The sequence below is a fragment of the Aethalodelphis obliquidens genome, unplaced genomic scaffold, assembly GCF_003676395.1.
Source record: "Aethalodelphis obliquidens isolate GAN/ISIS:26980383/991018 unplaced genomic scaffold, ASM367639v1 scaffold58, whole genome shotgun sequence".
In the NCBI taxonomy this organism is placed as follows: domain Eukaryota; kingdom Metazoa; phylum Chordata; class Mammalia; order Artiodactyla; family Delphinidae; genus Aethalodelphis; species Aethalodelphis obliquidens.
This window is the reverse complement of record NW_020838002.1, coordinates 10,013,006-10,030,045: the sequence shown is the minus strand read 5'-3', so window position 1 is coordinate 10,030,045 and position 17,040 is coordinate 10,013,006. Positions and strand designations below refer to the sequence as shown.

Here is a 17,040-nt window from a genome sequence, read left to right as displayed (position 1 = left end):
AAAGGGAAATGGCCATTGAGCAGGCAACCAACCTCTGCCACAATGTTCAAGGCCCCTCCCTTTAATATATAGAGGAATGACATTCCTGTGATCCTATAATGGTGTACAAACACTAGGCCAATAATAAAATACTTAGTTCAATTCTGATTCTTACTTATTTGATCTCAGGTAAAGCCATGTAGATTACCTGAACTGGCAAAATAAGGGAACTGGCTCTATCTTCTGTTCCTAAATCTAACTATGAATACAGATCATATGGTGAGTTCATTAAAAATTCAAATTCTAGGGACTTTTACCGGCAAATATAAAGCAACTTGAGCATCAAAACGATAACAGGAATAAGTTATAGTATAATGAGGAAAAAAAGAATCCCTAAGTCCATACTGGTACAAAAAGATTATAAAGAGGTAGAGAGAACAATGGAAAGTTCTTCTTTAGAGAAGACAACTAATAAATGTAGTTAGTGTCCTAATTCTATCATCAGTTTACAACCGTGACAATAGCACTTGATTCGTGCAAGAATCATTAATGAATGCTAAAATGTGGCATATTTTGGTGAGGAATAGGATATTTCACACAATCTCAAACTATCACTGTATAGATTACTTAGGGCATCTTTACAGTGCTGGTAGGCAGCACTTTAACTGAATGATCAGGCTTGGCATTGCCAATAATAGGACAGACTGACATTTTGTGCCTCCTAATGTGACATACTAAGAAGGCTATGACTTCAGCATTGTAGCATTCTGGCCAAAAAAAAAGTTTAACCTGAACACAAACCCTTATATCTAGCCTGCAGACACGAGGAAGCAGTCAGACAAATCCAAATTGAGGGTCACTGCAGACAACTGGCCTGGACTCTTTTGACAATTGTCTGTCAGTGTCATGAATGACAAAAACAAATCACAAAACCTGGAGAATTGTTCTGGGTTAAAAACAACTAAAAAATATGACAACTGAATGTAATGAATGATCCCTGAGTGGATCCTGGATATTAAAAAAACATTATTGCGGGAATTCCCTGGTGATCCAGGGGTTAGGACTTGGCACTTTCACTGAGGGGGCCTGGGTTCGGTCCCTGTTGGGGGAATTAAGATCCTGAAAGCCACGTGGTGCGGCCAAAATAAAAAAGGCATTATTGGGATAACTGGGGAAATTTGAACATAGATTTTATATTACACAATACTGGATCAACATGAAATTTTCTGACTGTGGCTACATAGGAGAATATCCTTATGCTCAGGAGATTAAATAGGAGATACACCATGTTATTGGGTTGGGAGATATAATATTGTTAAGATGGCATTTCTCCCTGAAGTAATCTATAGGTTCAGTGCAATCGCATTCAAAACCCAGAATCTGGGGGGACTTCCCTCCTGGTCCAGTGGGTAAGACTCCACGCTCCCAAAGAGGGGGCTGAGGTTTGATCCCTGGTCTGGGAACTAGATGCTGCATGCATGCTGCAACTAAGCATTTGCATGCCACAACTAAGAGTCCACGTGCCGCCACTAAGAAGTCCTCATGCCACAACTGAAGATCCCTCATGTTGCAACAAAGACCCAGTGCAGCCTAAATAAATAAGGTAATAATAATATTATTATTTTTTTAAATATATTTTTTTAATTTTTGCCTGCGTCAGGTCTTAGTCATGGGATTTTTGTTGCAGCATGTGGGATCTTTCGTTGCGGCACACAGGCTCCTTGTTGTGGCGCACGGGCTTCTCTCTAGTTGTGGCTCACGTGCTCAGTAGTTGTGGTGCATGGGCTTAGTTGCCCCACAGCATGTGGGATGTTAGTCCCCTGACCAGGGATCAAACCCGTGTCCCCTGCATTGGAAGGCGATTCTTAACACTGGAACACCAGGGAAGTTCCAGTAAATATTATGAAAAACAAAAAATAGAGTTTGGGAATTCCCTGACGGTCCAGGGGTTAGGACTCCATGCTTCCACTGCAGGGGGGCACAGGTTCACAGGGAATTAAGATCCCCCATGCCACGTGGCCCAGCCAAAAACTAAAAATAAACAAATAATTAATTTAAAAAACAGTTTCAGAAATTTAAGTTAGGAGAAATGCGCCTTTCTTCTGGAAATGTATTGAGGTTTAGTGAGAAAGAAAAAAGAGATTGGCAACATATTGGGGGCTAGTGATTTCGGAGTTGCGAGCTTGAGAGGACAATTTTGTGGAAGGAGTATACATATATATTGGGTATATATCCGTAGACATCTCTAGAAGGATACATAAGGACAATAGTTGTTCCCTACGTGGAGAACCAGAAAGGACATGAATGGGAAAGGAGATTTTTGTATCTTTTGGTTTTCGTGCCATGTGAAATAAACAGGTAACTTATTTTAAAATATTTTCAAATTTATAACAATATTAATGTTAGTTTATATATGAGAAATTGTGACCCTTCTTTGAGGTCATATAGTTTGCATTAGATTCAAAATTGGAATTTCTTTTTTAACCTAGATTTTAAGTTTAGACATATTAAGGATTCTGCTTTATATGAACTTATGTTTTTACTTGGAGTGGCAATATTAATTTCAAATTTTGGGGGGCAAATTGCTTTTGAAAGCTTTTAGCATCACATATGAACCCTGTAATTGCTATCTTAAAATTTATCTTAACTGTTTCCATCCATGTTCATTTTTATAGTTTCATCAACCAGGGAGTTTTGTTTTACTGGTATAAAGAAATAAATGTGTCTTTGTGAGGTGACCTGGATTATAATTAGCTTTTAGTGGTCATATGTGTTCTCTTTTGTTACTCTGAAGGATGAATTGCCCCTTTCAAGAGGCTGGTTTAGCAGTGAATTTTGCTATTTCAGAGTAGAGTAATTGATTTGAATTATTCTTTCCTTGGACTCTGAGCATATTTGGATTGGCCAGTATTTCTGATGAGAGGTATGATGACGTTTAAATAAGGAAAGGAGAGGACAAAGAGCTTCCTCTTGTTTAGCAAAAGTCAGACCTGCTTAACAGCGGCAAAAACAATTTATCCTCTTGTCTGAAAACCTTTTGCTCTTAATTAGGTCTTTCCCCAAAGTATTTCACAACAAATAAAAGAGGCGGAAATTAATGTTTTCTCCTTCTTGTCTCCTCCTTCCTGTTTTTGGACGCAGAAGAGTTTATATTGTCCTACTTATTTATCTTATGTATCACAAAAGAGTAGATGGTTTCTATAAATTTTTTTTTCTATTTCAGTTTTATTGATCTTTTAGATGACCTGAGTCAACTAAAGCTTCTTTTATGTTGAACATTTTGAGGTGTACATCTAATGCGTCTAAAAAGCAGAAGTGTTAGGCATTGTTTTATGTGGAGCTAATCAAGAAGGAAGATAATTATTTAAGAATCTTCTTTTACTGGCTCACTGAAAGGGTGAACTATTGATCTCCAAAGGCTAGTCATTGATCTCCAAAGGCTAGGTAGGTTAAAAGCATAAAAATGCTCATTTTTATCTCTGGAATTTTCTTCCAAATGACTGGCACCCATCCTTTCAGTTTTGATGTAGGTATTTTCTTGACCTAGGGGGTTAACAGGAGGTTTTCAGTTAGCCACTAGGACTCTTATTTGTAGAGCAACGTCTCCACATTTTATCTTTTTTTACAGTTATCTTAGTTAATCTTGGCCCTTCGCTCTTCCCCATACATTTTATTTTTTTCTACTTTTAAATATATTTTTTAAAATTTTTATTGGAGTATAGTTGATTTACAATGTTGTGTTAGTTTCTGCTGTACAGCGAAGTGAATCAGTTATACATATATCCACTCTTTTTTAGATTCTTTTCTCACGTAGGTCATTACAGAGTATTGAGTAGAGTTCCCTGTGCTGTATATAGAGTAGATCCTTCCTATACGTTTTAGAATCAGCTTGTCAGATTCTACAAAAGTCCTTTTGGGATTTTGGATGGAATTACATTGACATTATAGGTTATTTTTGGAAGAATTAACATCTTCATAATGTTAACTCTTCCTACCTTTGATTATAGTTTATTTCCCCACTTATTTAGATAGTCTTTGGAATCTAATTGTATAATCTTGTCCATAAAAGATTTGCACACCTTTTATTAAATTTCGCAGTACCTGATATTTGGTTCACTGTTATAAATGGAATTGTTTAAAATTTTACATTTTCCATTTCTTGCTATTATATAGAGATACAGCTGACTTTTATATATTGGGTTTGTATTTAACAACCTTGTTAGTGTTCCTGTTCTGATAATTTATCTAACTTCTTTTTGGTTTCCCATGTAGAAATAAAATTATCTTCAAGTAATGATAGTTTTATTTTCTCCTTTCCAATTCACATATATCATTTATTTTTATTATCTTACTGTGTTGAGAAGGATCCCTCATATAGAATTAGAAGAGAAGTGGTGATAGAAGGCATACTTTTATCAGGTTCATAAGGGAGTTACCTTTTCAAATTTCTAGTTTGCTAAGAAGTCTTTTTTATTTTCAATCATGAATGGATTTTGAATGTTATCAAATGCTTTTCTGCATCTGTTGAGATGAACATGTAGATTTTCTTCTTTAATCTGTTGATATGATACTACTAGCTTGCAAATAATACTTCTTGCTTTTTCTGCCTCCTGCTCCCCAGGTGATTTGTGGAGCTATGATTTCTTCAGTGGTGAGTTTGTGGTGTCACCTGAACCAGACACAAGTGTCCACACTCTTGATCCCCAGAAGCACAAGTATATTATCTTGGGGAGTGATGGTCTTTGGAATATGATTCCACCTCAAGATGCCATCTCAATGTGCCAGGACCAAGAGGAGAAAAAATACTTGATGGTGAGAAATAACTTAATTCGATATTATTATCTACACATTGTTCTGGTACTTTTGTCAGGGGTCTTGAATATGAACTAAGGATGTTCACCTTGAGTAGATTTTTGCATTTGCCCTGGCTGTAGAAGAAAGTAAAATATAGATTTCTGAAGCTTATTAGGAGAACAAGACAGGAAATAGATGAATGAAACTAGATAACAAAACATACAGCCACTGACTTCATTATGAGCAGCCCTTGACTTCCTGGCCTATGGAACCCTCACCGATCCTTCTTTTTATAAATTGAGATATAATTCACATTCCATAAAATTTACCTTTTTAAAGTATTCAGGTCAGTGTTTCTTAGGGTATTCTCAAAGTTATGTAACTCTCACCACTAATTCCAGAACATTTCATCACTGCCCCCAACAAACCCCATAACCATTAGCAGTCATTCACTATCACCCCTGTTCCCTGGCAACCACTAATTTTTTTTGTCTCTATGTATTTGCCTGTTTTGCATACTGCGTATAAATGAGATCATACAGTATGTGGCCTTTTGTGTCTGACTTCTTTCACTTAAGCATAATGTTTTCAAGCTTCATTCATGTTGCTTGTATCAGTACTTTATTCCTTTTTATGACCGAATAATTTTCCATTGATGGATATATAACATTTTATTTATCCATCCATTCATCAGTCAGTGGGTACTTTAGTTGTTTCCACTTTTTGGCTATTTTGAATGATGCTGCTGTTAACATTCATGTACAAGTTTTTGTGTGGACATGTTTTCAGATCTCTCAGGTATCTACCTAGGAGTGGAATTCCTGGGTCATGTGGTAACTCTATGCCACCTATATTGTTTTAGTCAATTGCAAACCTAGAAACAACCATCAATGAGAAAATTCTTTTCTTTCCTTCCTGGCTTGCTTAAAAGTTGATCTTCATTCTGAGCAATGACAAAGTAAGGAGATTTGGAAAGTGCAATGTTATTGAAGGCAAGGAAAGAGAGTGTTTTGGAGTAGTAGCCAGCAATGTCAAATTCTACAAAGAAGTAGAGGCAGATGGATGAAAACAGGGTATTGGGTTTTACATTTAGGATCTTTTATTATTAGTGACCTTCAAGGATGAAGAGTTTCGGTTGAAGTGATGAGGGCATTAGCTAGCAGACTGGAGTGATGATGAAACAGTACTTTGTGAGCCTAGGAAATAGATGTAGTGAGTGTTAAGGAAGACAAGGGAATGTGCCATGGTTAGCTTGAAAAGATAGTGAGGGTCTTGAAAGCAGTTTTATAGTCTTACAAGAAAGATTGACAGAACAAGAGAAATAAGGGATGTTGATGGAATGAAGGTCCAGAGCACATCGAAGTAACTGGAATCAATGGCTCCTTGGAAAAGATTATCTTTTTCTAAGATGGGAGGAATGGTAAAGCTATATTTTGGGGTGATAAGGAGGCAACATGAAAGAACTTGTATTAAATTGCCTCCATTCATTCCCTCAACTAACATGTTAGGCACTAGGTACAAAGGAAGCAAAGGTGAATAGAATATGGTCCTTGCTTAGCATTTACCATATTATTACAAATAGGATATATAGCTAGCTATCAGTACCATTTGATTGTGAGTTGTTTAAAGATAAGAGTCATGTATCTATTCAATTTTACAAACTTGGGGCTAGCATGATGCATTTGGTCAGTGATGTCAGATATAAAAGAAAGATTAAATAAAATAAAGACTATTTTGTCTATTGGAGTTTGTTTGTTTGCTACGCCGGCTTGCGGGATCTTAGCTCCCCTACCAGGGATCAAACCTGGGCCCTTGGCAGTGAAAGCGCGGACTCCTAACTACTGTACTGCCAGGGAATTTCCATGTCTATTGGATTTAGAATTCTTTAATGATGAGAGAGGAAGAGAGAAACATTTCAGTGGCATGATGAAGCCAAAAGCCAGTTTTATTGGGTTGGGAGAACCTAAGTGTCATAAACACCTAAGTGTTTTTAGAATGAGTATTGAAGGAAGCATTCATCTAACAATATTTATAACAAGTGTTGAGAACTGAGAGGGAGAAGATAGGAAACTTATGAGGACTGCCTAAGGAAGTTTCATGGATGAGAGTGGTATTTGAGCAGGTCTTAAAGGTGGAGTTGAATTTACCAGGTAAAGAGATGAAGCGAGGAGAGTGAAGCTTTCCAGGCAAAGGAATAGAATGTGTAAAGTCAGAGGGAAGAGACAAGTACAGCACATTCAGATTTCACAAGTAACTTGATGTGATTCGAATACAGGAGGCAAAAAGGTTTTGAATGGTCTGTTATGAAGGTAAGTCTTAATAGTCAGGTAGTGGAAAGTATTGAAAAGCTGCATTTTAGATACGCATTTTAGAAAGCATACTCGTGGCAGGGTGGAATAGAGGGCAGATGATAATGGATGTGAGAATTCTGTTTATTAGGAGGTGTAGGAAAAACATCTTGCCCCTTACTAAATTAAACTGATGCAAAGTTGGCAATGAAAGAGAATGGGTGTCAGCAGTGAGTGATTAGTGAAGAATCCCTGAGAGAAGGTGAATTTTGATGAATGGAATCATATTTATAAGGTCTGTCTCTGCGTCTCTTCACATGTTGATTCCTATTGACAGTATCTGATTTGATTTTAGTTTTATTAATTAATTAATTAATGGCTCCCTTGGGTCTTTGTTGCTGCACGCGGGCTTTCTCTAGTTGCAGTGAGCGGGGGCTACTCTTCATTGTGGTGCATGGGCTTCTCATTGCGGTGGCTTCTCTTGTTGCAGAGCATGGGCTCTAGGCATGAGGGTTTCAGTAGTTGTGGCATGCGGGCTCAGTAGTTGTGTCTCGTGGGCTCTAGAGCTCAGGCTCAGGAGTTGTGGCACATGGGCTTAGTTGCTCCACGGCATGTGGGATCTTCCCAGACCAGGGCTCAAACCCGTGTCCCCTGCATTGACAGGAGGATTCTTAACCACTGCACCACCAGTCCTGATTTTAATTTTATTTATTTATTTATTTGTTTGTTTGTTTATGGCTGTGTTGGGTCTTCATTTCTGTGCAAGGGCTTTCTCCAGTTGCGGCAAGTGAGGGCCACTCTTCATCGCGGTGCGCGGGCCTCTCACTATCGCGGCCTCTCTTGTTGCGGAGCGCAGACTCCAGACGCGCAGGCTCAGTAGTTGTGGCTCACGGGCTTAGTTGCTACGCGGCATGTGGGATCTTCCCAGACCAGGGCTCAAACCCGTGTCCCCTGCATTGGCAGGCAGATTCTCAACCACTTGACCACTAGGGAAGTCCCCTGATTTTAATTTTTAAAAAAATATTTATTTATTTGGCTGCACCCGGTCTAGTTGTGGCTTGTGGGATCTAGTTCCCTGACCAGGGATAGAACCCTGGCCCCCTGCATTGGGAGTGCAGAGTCTTAACCACTGGACCACAAGGGAAGTCCCTGACTTGATTTTTATTAATGGATCTATTAGGCTTCCTCTTTGGAAGCTGCTGTTATGTTCCAAATGAAAATTTTTGCAAGCTTGAGCTAAAGCAGCAATGGATTAAAAAAAAAAAGAAAGAAAAAAAAACATATGCACATACAAGCCAAAAAGAAATATGGGACTCCCCTGGTGGGGCAGTGGTTAAGAGTCCGTCTGTCAATGCAGGGAACACGGGTTAGAGCCCTGGTCCCGGAAGAGCCCACATGCCGTGGAGCAACTAAGCCCGTGCATCACAACTACTGAGCCTGAGCTCTAGAGCCTGTGAGCCACAATTATTAACCCCTGTGCCACAACTACTGAAGCCCGCGCACCTATAACCGGTGCTCCACAACAAAAGTAGCCACCGCAACGAAGAGTAGCCCCCGCTTGCTGCAACTAGAGGATGCCCGCACGCAGCAATGAAGACCCAACACAGCCATAAATAAATAAATAAGTAAGTAAGTAAGTAAATAGAAATGTAGATGTTAAAAAAAATACATAAGTGGTAGAACTGACAGAACTTGGGTTTTAAGGAGGGAGAATATTATGACACCCCAACTTCTTAGTGGTGGCTGGAAGCTGTTATCAAGAAGAAACACATTATTTTGTGGGGAGGGAGGGATAATTCATATAGGCATGTTGAACAGGACATGCCTTTGGTTCATCTAGATAGATATTTTCAGTAGGCAGTTACTGAAAGGCAATGCCTGGAAATGCTAATTTCAGTGTTAACGGGAGTTAAAGTTGTGACAATTTATGACATCACCTAGTGAGACAGTAGGGTGGAAGAAAAGGACACAGTGTTAAGGGCGGCCCAAATCAACAGAATCCGTGGGCTGAGGGAAAATGCAAGTAAGGTAGTAGAAATGGCTTATGTAGATTCCTTTTTTACGGAGCTTTGCTGGGAGGGAAACAGGCACACTGAAAAAGGGAAAGGTAAAGGAGTCCTTCAGTGAGTTCTCAGTGAGCTAGTATTTGGAGAGTGGTGCAACACGTACACTGGGGAATGTAATAGATTCATGGATTACAGATTAATGCTGCCTTTCATCAATTGTGAAGTGCATATTTTTTCATATTAGAAAGGGGGGAACAAAGCAATGTTTAAAAACATCTTTACAAAGTGGTACGTTTCTTGCGAATGCAAGGATGGCTTAATATTAAGATTTTAAAGGAGCTGAGAGGAGTTTTTTGCAGTTTGCCATCATTAATGTGTTGGAATACTGTAATATGACCAAGATCAGACAATCCCAAATAAAAATGATTCCCTGTTTCCCAAGGAAAGAATGAAAAAAGCCCAGTTCTTTATTCGGTTTCAATATATAAACTTGAGGCATATAGCTGACAGTTAAATGACATACACGTTATATATTTTTTTAATAAAGTGCTTATAGTATGGTAGTACATTATATATTATTACATAGTATACATTATAGTACATTAATATTTTGTACTTACAATACATTAATATATGCATTTTTTAAATTAGGGTATAGTTGCTTTACAATGTTGTGTTAGTTTCTGCTGTACAATGAAGTGAGTCAGCTATATGCATACATATATCCCCTCCCTCTTGGACCTCCCTCCCACCCGCCAATCCTGTCCATCTAGGTCACTACAGAGCACCGAGCTGAGCTCCCTGTGACATTAATATATTTTATTACATTACATAAAATAACATATTAATTAAAATTTTTTTCCCCTTATAGTTCATGACACATTTCTTTTTCAAACATTTCCACTCATTTTCATTATTCAGTTATTTCTAGAGGTATTTTTTAAGATAAGTAATTCTTTTCTGGAGCACATCATTTTCTTTTCTGTTCTTTGAAACTTAGCAGTTATTAAATCCATGTATGATGCTGTAAGTTTTATTCCAAGCCACATTTATTTGTATAACACAAGTTCATTTAATTTTTTTTTGTTTTTTTACTCTGTTTGTATGTATTTGATCTCTATACTATAACCACTCATTGTATTGCTTTTTTCTTCATAGGAGTGACATTAGCCATTTATATATCTATAAATGGCTATGTGTGTATATATATGTCAATATATATACATATATCTATGTATGTATATATATATGTCAATATGTATACATATATTTAATGACCACTTTTATTTCCTTGTCTCTGAATTTTGTTCATATCCTTTGACAGTTTTTATGTTGGGATTGTCTTTGATTTGCAGAAGCTCTTATTTTAGGAGGAAATTGGCCCTTTGCAATGAGTATTTTTGCCATGTGTGATTATTTCATTTGTGAATTGTTTATCTATTATAACTTGATATTTACTTCCCCTTTTTAGATTACTTCTGTATAACTTTTCCTGAGTAAGTTTACAATGAAGACCAAGTTTGCTACCAAAAAGATAAAAATACAGGTGAAATTTAACCACAGGATAAGACCTTGTCTTATTATTTTTTTAATTCAGAGCAATACTGTTTTAGCATAGTTATGGGGTTTGTGGATAAAGTTTGAAATTTTAATTGTTTATGTAGGCCATGTTGAACACGTGATTTTTCACTTGATACAGGTGTAGTGGCAGCAAGGTCTGAGTTGTTATCTTCCTTCTTATTCTTTTAAAAACAGGGTGAGCATGGACAGTCTTGTGCCAAAATGCTTGTGAATCGAGCTCTAGGCCGCTGGAGGCAGCGTATGCTTCGAGCAGATAATACTAGTGCCATAGTAATCTGCATCTCTCCAGGAGCGGGCACTCAGGGAGATTTCACCAATGAAGACGAGCTCTATCTGAACCTGACTGATAGCCCTTCCTATAATAGTCAAGAAACCTGCGTGATGACTTCTTCTCCGTGTTCTACACCACCAGTCAAGGTACACAGTTCTCTAGAATTTAAGTTGTAATAGAATTTCTCTGTTAGTATTACCTGAAAACAGTTTTCAGATTCTTTATATAATAGAATTTCAGATTTGAGCTACTGTCAAGAAAGTGATAGATCTTTGCCATGTAACTTATTGTCAGTAGGCCATCTACACATAGGTACTATACTGAATGCCAGCTGTATGTAGAGCACCTAATAGAAAAGTGATTAGATATGGCCCCTGAAGAATATTAACAATATTAATATTTGGAACTTATTGACTCCCTTCTGATAGTATGAAAGTTTGTAAGCATTTTTTATGATGCACTTCCATATGTGGTATTTCATTTGAACCTCATAACCCTGAAAGCTAAATAGTGCAGATGTTATTCCATTTTATAGATAATATAACTGAGATATTGAGCAGTTTGAATAAGATCATACAGAATCAAGACTGAACTGGACCTTAGGATATAAGACTTTAGAACTGGTTGTCTATTAACATGGATAAGAAACATCATTCCTATTTCTTATCCATGTTAATATTGAATGAATTTAAGATGTGCTGTGAAATAAACAAGTTTAAATGCTACTGTATTTCCCTTTTTCTGATTTCATCCCAATTTTTTCCTGCTAATAATTAGTAATATGGATAACTGTTTTGATATACCTGGCCTTCTGAGAACGTGCTTTCAGAAGAATGACCAATAAAATGGGAAACACAGTGGAATTTTTTTTTTTTTTTTTTTGCGGTACGCGGGCCTCTCACTGCTGTGGCCTCTCCCGTTACGGAGCACAGGCTCCGGACGCGCAGGCTCAGCGGCCATGGCTCACGGGCCCAGCCGCTCCGTGGCATGTGAGATCGTCCCGGACTGGGGCACGAACCCGTGTCCCCTGCATCGGCAGGCGGACTCTCAACCACTGCGCCACCAGGGAAGCCCCCACAGTGGAATTTTATGTCATGTATTCAGGCAGTTTTTTAAGATGTTCAAAGCTACACAGTACAAAGAATTTATTTAATTTTGGGTATTGTGATCCTATATGGAGTACTTGGAAGTTTACTATTACCACTTTCCTATCTTTTACTTCACTATATATATGGCAACTTAATTTTCCTTACATGGACTCTTCATTTAGAAATTGACAAATTAATATTTTATGCTTATTTTCTTAAAAGAATTTCTTGTCAAAGCTTTCTTTGCTTTGAAAACTCTTGAATAATAATGCAGATTGAAATCTTTTAAAGTCTCTTCATTCTCTTTGAGTGTTATGAAGGAGCTTATGTTCATTTGAGAATTCGCTGGTTTCTGTATTTGAATGTATTCATTACTTTCGTGTTTCCTAATGTGTTTGTATTTGAATAACTGAACTTTAGGCAGTACAGAGAAGGAGGCGTTAAGGTGGAGGTAAGGATGAGGGGATAGAAGATATTGTGATAGGAATAAATACTCTTAATATTGATCTCAAAACTTATTGCCGTCTGTGGATTGGCATTAGTAAAATTGAACATAAATTGCACCTAGAAATAATTTTTAAAACATACTTTAAAATTCTGAAAAATAATGATCTAACAATTTTACTAAAGTGAAGCTTAGGAGATTTATGTATGCACTGACTTATATGTAGGCGTGGTTGTTTGTTAACCATCTGGCCCCACCTAAATATGAAAGAATATTTAGAGCCGTTCAGAACAATCAGTATTGTTGGCTCTGGCCTAACAAGTAAATAAAGACAAATCTCTGCCCCAAAGATTGTGTTTTGTTTGTTTATCTTAACCATGGCTACTCACAAGTATCTCTGATGTATTTCATTGTTACAGTAATCCTATGTTTAGTAACATCTAGATATAAATGACATTTTGGTTGATTTTGAATGGTTTTTAAGACCTACCCACATTTAGACTAGGCACTTGAGACTAGGTTATCTATCTATAGACATGTGAACTTCTGTTTGAATCTAGACAGAAGATTCAACTTCTGTTTGAATCTAAGCTAAATCGGTAGTCAAATCCTTGTTTTCGGACAGATAATAGTAGAAATACTTCTGTTTGTGATATATTACTATGGCACAGATTTCTTTATCCTTTCTTTAGGGCAAAACTAAATTTAGCTGTTTTTTAAATAAGCCAAGAGCTATAGGAAGGAGGAATTAGGAAAAGAGTTCTTCCAGAGGATTAACACTTAGTTTCAGTTGTGTTCTAGACACAACTTGTAATTAGTTGTTTACTGTTGGATTGTAAAATATATGGAGCTCTCAAGAAAGCTGATCTCTGAAGTAGTGAAACTTTTAAAGTGTGAGTTTTTAGGACGTAACCTCTCAATATCACAAGTGTTTTATGAGCATGTAAGAAGGCTTAGCAATACAGTAGTCATTAATCTGGGATGAGTCTAGGAAGTCTAGGCAGTTGCCTGAGCTAACAGATGCAATGTATTTCCACAGAATGCCAATAAAAAGAGAAGGAAAAGTTCAAGGAAAAAGTGGGGGAAGAAAAGCCAATGCACCTGTAGTATCAGAATAATAATTTGTGAATTTAAAAAGACACAGCACAATGGAAATTACAATAAATTGTGTTAACTCTGACATCATCCCATTGTTTTTCTTTTGTAAAGGAATTCCATCTAATGTCTAACGTTGTTGCATAAACTAGAGCAATATGTTCTATTTCTGTAAGTGGCTTGATTAGTACCTTTCTTCTTGTGCCTAAATTAGTGATGTGCTTGTTTGGTAGTAGGAAGCCTTCTGTCTACAGAATTTATCTGCTGCCTGGTCTTGTTGCAAATCCTTTTTCTATATTAAACCAAGATGAACTTTTAGTCAAAAATTACTAATGACTAGTTTTCTGTGGTCAGTCAGAACATGCTTGTGATCAGGGTAGTAGGCATTGGAATCAACCTAATGCAGTGGGGATAAATTCACAGACAAGTTGTTGTTGATATCATTGAAAGCCAGATGTAAATATTCTAGAACAGAGACTGTCCTGTTATCCGTTCTCAACACTGGTATTTTGAAATAAGGTTGCTGCCCAACATCTAGTCAGTGTTAAAACAGATAAGAATTGGGCTTTCAGTAAACCATGTAGTATAAAATAAATAAATGAGCCAATGACCCCAGAAAGGAAGAATATATTCTTAGTTTTTTTTTAAAAAAAGGTAGCAGCATTCTATTTGGGGCAGTACCAAAATAGGAACTTTAGGGTTTCTCATCTCTAGCCTCCACTGGACCTAAAGTTCATTTTTTTTCAGTAAAGCATGTTCATGTTACATGGTTAAATTGAAATGCGTTTGGTTGCTTCAATTTGCCTTTTTCTTTTTAAATCTAGAAACGTTAAAGGGAACATTAGTTTTATAAATATGCTTTTTTATAGAGCACTTTCTCGAAAGGCGTTTATTCCTAGGGGATTTTATATCAGAGGGCGACCAGATAATATGTCTTTGTTTACCATTCTACAAAATGGTTTACTTGGGCTCTTCAGAATATATTACTATTTTAATAAATTTGATTTGATTGAGAGAGGAAATGATTGAGGGAAATGTTACACACTTGGGCAAGAGATAGTATTTATGCTTAAAATTTGTACTTAAGAAAGTATTAAAGCAATGTTTTTCTAAAATATTATAGTGGAAGATTTGTATTTGATAGGAAGAATGTTCTTATCTGTCTGGAGATGGGAGGATACTCTGAATACATATAGATCTGAGGCACTACACCTAAAGGAGTGGTGCATATCTGAACCTCCTGTGAAGCTTTTTAAAAAACAATACCTGAAAGTTTCCATATGATTTTCACTTATATCTTTTTTAAAAAAATAAATTTATTTTATTTATTTACTTTTGGCTGTGTTGGGTCTTTGTTGCTGTGTGCAGGCTTTCTCTCTTTGCAGTGAGTGGGGGCTACTCTTTGTTGTGGTGCGCAGGCTTCTCATTGTGGTGGCTTCTCTTGTTGCGGAGCACAGGCTCTAGGTGTGCGGGCTTCAGTAGGTGTGGCACGTGGGCTCAGTGGTTGTGGCTTGCGGGCTCTAGAGCGCAGGTTTAGTAGTTGTGGCTCATGGGCTTAGTTGCTCCGTGGCATGTGGGATCTTCCCGGACCAGGGCTTGAACCTGTGTCCCCTGCATTGGCAGGCGGATTCTTAACCACTGTGCCACCAGGGAAGCCCTCACTTATATCTTTGAAAGTTGCCCCAGCCATACTCAGTACATTCCCATATGTCCTGTTTTCTCAAATAACAGAACAGTACCTAGTGTTTGGGAGATGGGTGCAAAGCAACAGTCTGAACTTCCATTATGACAGAGTTGCTTTAATGTTGCGCTTCACATTTTCCACACTACTGAATATTCAGAAATTAAAATATAGAAAGTAGGAAATAAACCCCCCAAATAAACAAATTTGTCACTTATTCTAATGAAATCTTTTCATTTCCCCTGAATTCTAGGATACGCTGAATTCTAGGATAAATTATTTCTTACTTTGTTTACCTTCTTGTTTTTCAGTCACTGGAGGAGGACCCATGGCCAAGGCTGAACTCTAAGGACCACATACCTGCCCTTATTCGTAGTAATGCCTTCTCAGAGAATTATTTAGAAGTCCCAGCTGAGATAGCTCGAGGGAATGTCCAGGCTGCAGTCATATCCTCAAAAGATCCAGAGCCACTTGAAGAAAATTGCACTAAAGCCCTGACTTTAAGGATACATGATTCTTTGAATAACAGCCTGTCAGTTGGCCTTGTGCCTACCAATTCAACAAACACCATCATGGACCAAAAAAATTTAAAGATGTCGATCCCAGGTCAAATGAAAGCTCAAGAAGTTGAAAGAACCCCTCCAACAAACTTCAAAAGGACATTAGAAGAATCCAACTCTGGCCCTCTTGTGAAGAAGCATAGACGAAATGGTTTAAGTCGAAGTAGTGGTGCTCAGCCTGCAAGCCTCCCCACAAACTCACAGCGAAAGAACTCCGTTAAACTTACCATGCGACGCAGACTTAGGGGCCAGAAGAAAATTGGAAATCCTTTACTTCATCAGCACAGAAAAACTGTTTGTGTTTGCTGAAATATATCTGGAATTTTTTTTTTTTTTTTCAAACTTCTAAGAGGGCTCTTTGAATTTGGTGCCGAAGTTGAACTTTTTTTAAGGGGACAAAATAAAAATAGTATACAGTTTGACTTTTTGGAATTCAACAGTTTTATCCTGGCCTTGTACTTGCTTGTATTATAAATGTGAATTTTGTAGATGTTAGGGTATAAGTTGCTATAAAATGTGTGTAAATTTGTATCCTTCACACAAACTCAGTCTCTTACTCTGATACACAGTAAATGTAACAACAGGGCTAAAGGTTTAAAAAAAAATCAAAAGAATCTATTCGATCTTAGAAGTACATTTAAACTTTTAAATATGCTTATTAAGAAATTTGTGTAAGTCACTTGTGATGAAAACTACACAACTTTTTAAAGTAAATTATGAAGCAAACTGGAAAAGTGATGTATTTTCATAGTGACCTGTGTTCCACTTAATGTTTCTTAGAGACAACTAGTGTCTTTTAAAAATTATTCTTTATTTCTGATTTCATAATTCAGAACTAAATTTTTCATAGAAGCAGAAGTGTTGAGCCATGCAAAAGCAGCTGGGTTTTAGTCTCCTTGTCCTAATTAAAATACTATGCAGTATCTCTTATTTCATTCAGTAGCATTTTTTCTAAACATTAATCATCAGATTTGCTCACCAAATCTTTGAAGTAGAAGGAGGTAGGTTTGCCTAAAAAGATGCCCTTCTCAATCATCCCAGGCATTCAGTGGCATTAGTAGGTCTTAAAAGTAGCTATATCCTCTTCTAGTGTTTGCATAAAATATGTGAAGTTTTTCTTGCTATGTCAATAACGGATGGTGCTGCTAATTCCCAACATTTCTTAAATTATTTTATATATCCTATGGTTTTCATTGATTATATGGACATGTTTGTTCATCTAATAAAATCAGTGAACTGTTACTGATGTTGC

At 37.2% G+C, this 17,040-nt stretch overlaps 1 protein-coding gene across 2 annotated transcripts in view; it reads left to right on the top strand.

The window, feature by feature from the left end:
* The window catches only part of PPM1D (protein phosphatase, Mg2+/Mn2+ dependent 1D), a 54,274-nt gene extending 37,234 nt beyond the window's left edge, over positions 1–17,040 (top strand). Inside the window, exons 4-6 of one of the 2 annotated variants that reach the window (XM_027087303.1) lie at positions 4,601–4,791; positions 10,823–11,065; positions 15,540–17,040. In XM_027087303.1, the coding sequence (XP_026943104.1) occupies positions 4,601–4,791; positions 10,823–11,065; positions 15,540–16,097 (992 nt within the window). In that variant the 3' untranslated portion in view covers positions 16,098–17,040. The remainder of the gene's footprint in view (positions 1–4,600; positions 4,792–10,822; positions 11,066–15,539) is intronic. The other variant, XM_027087304.1, reaches the window with a different exon arrangement.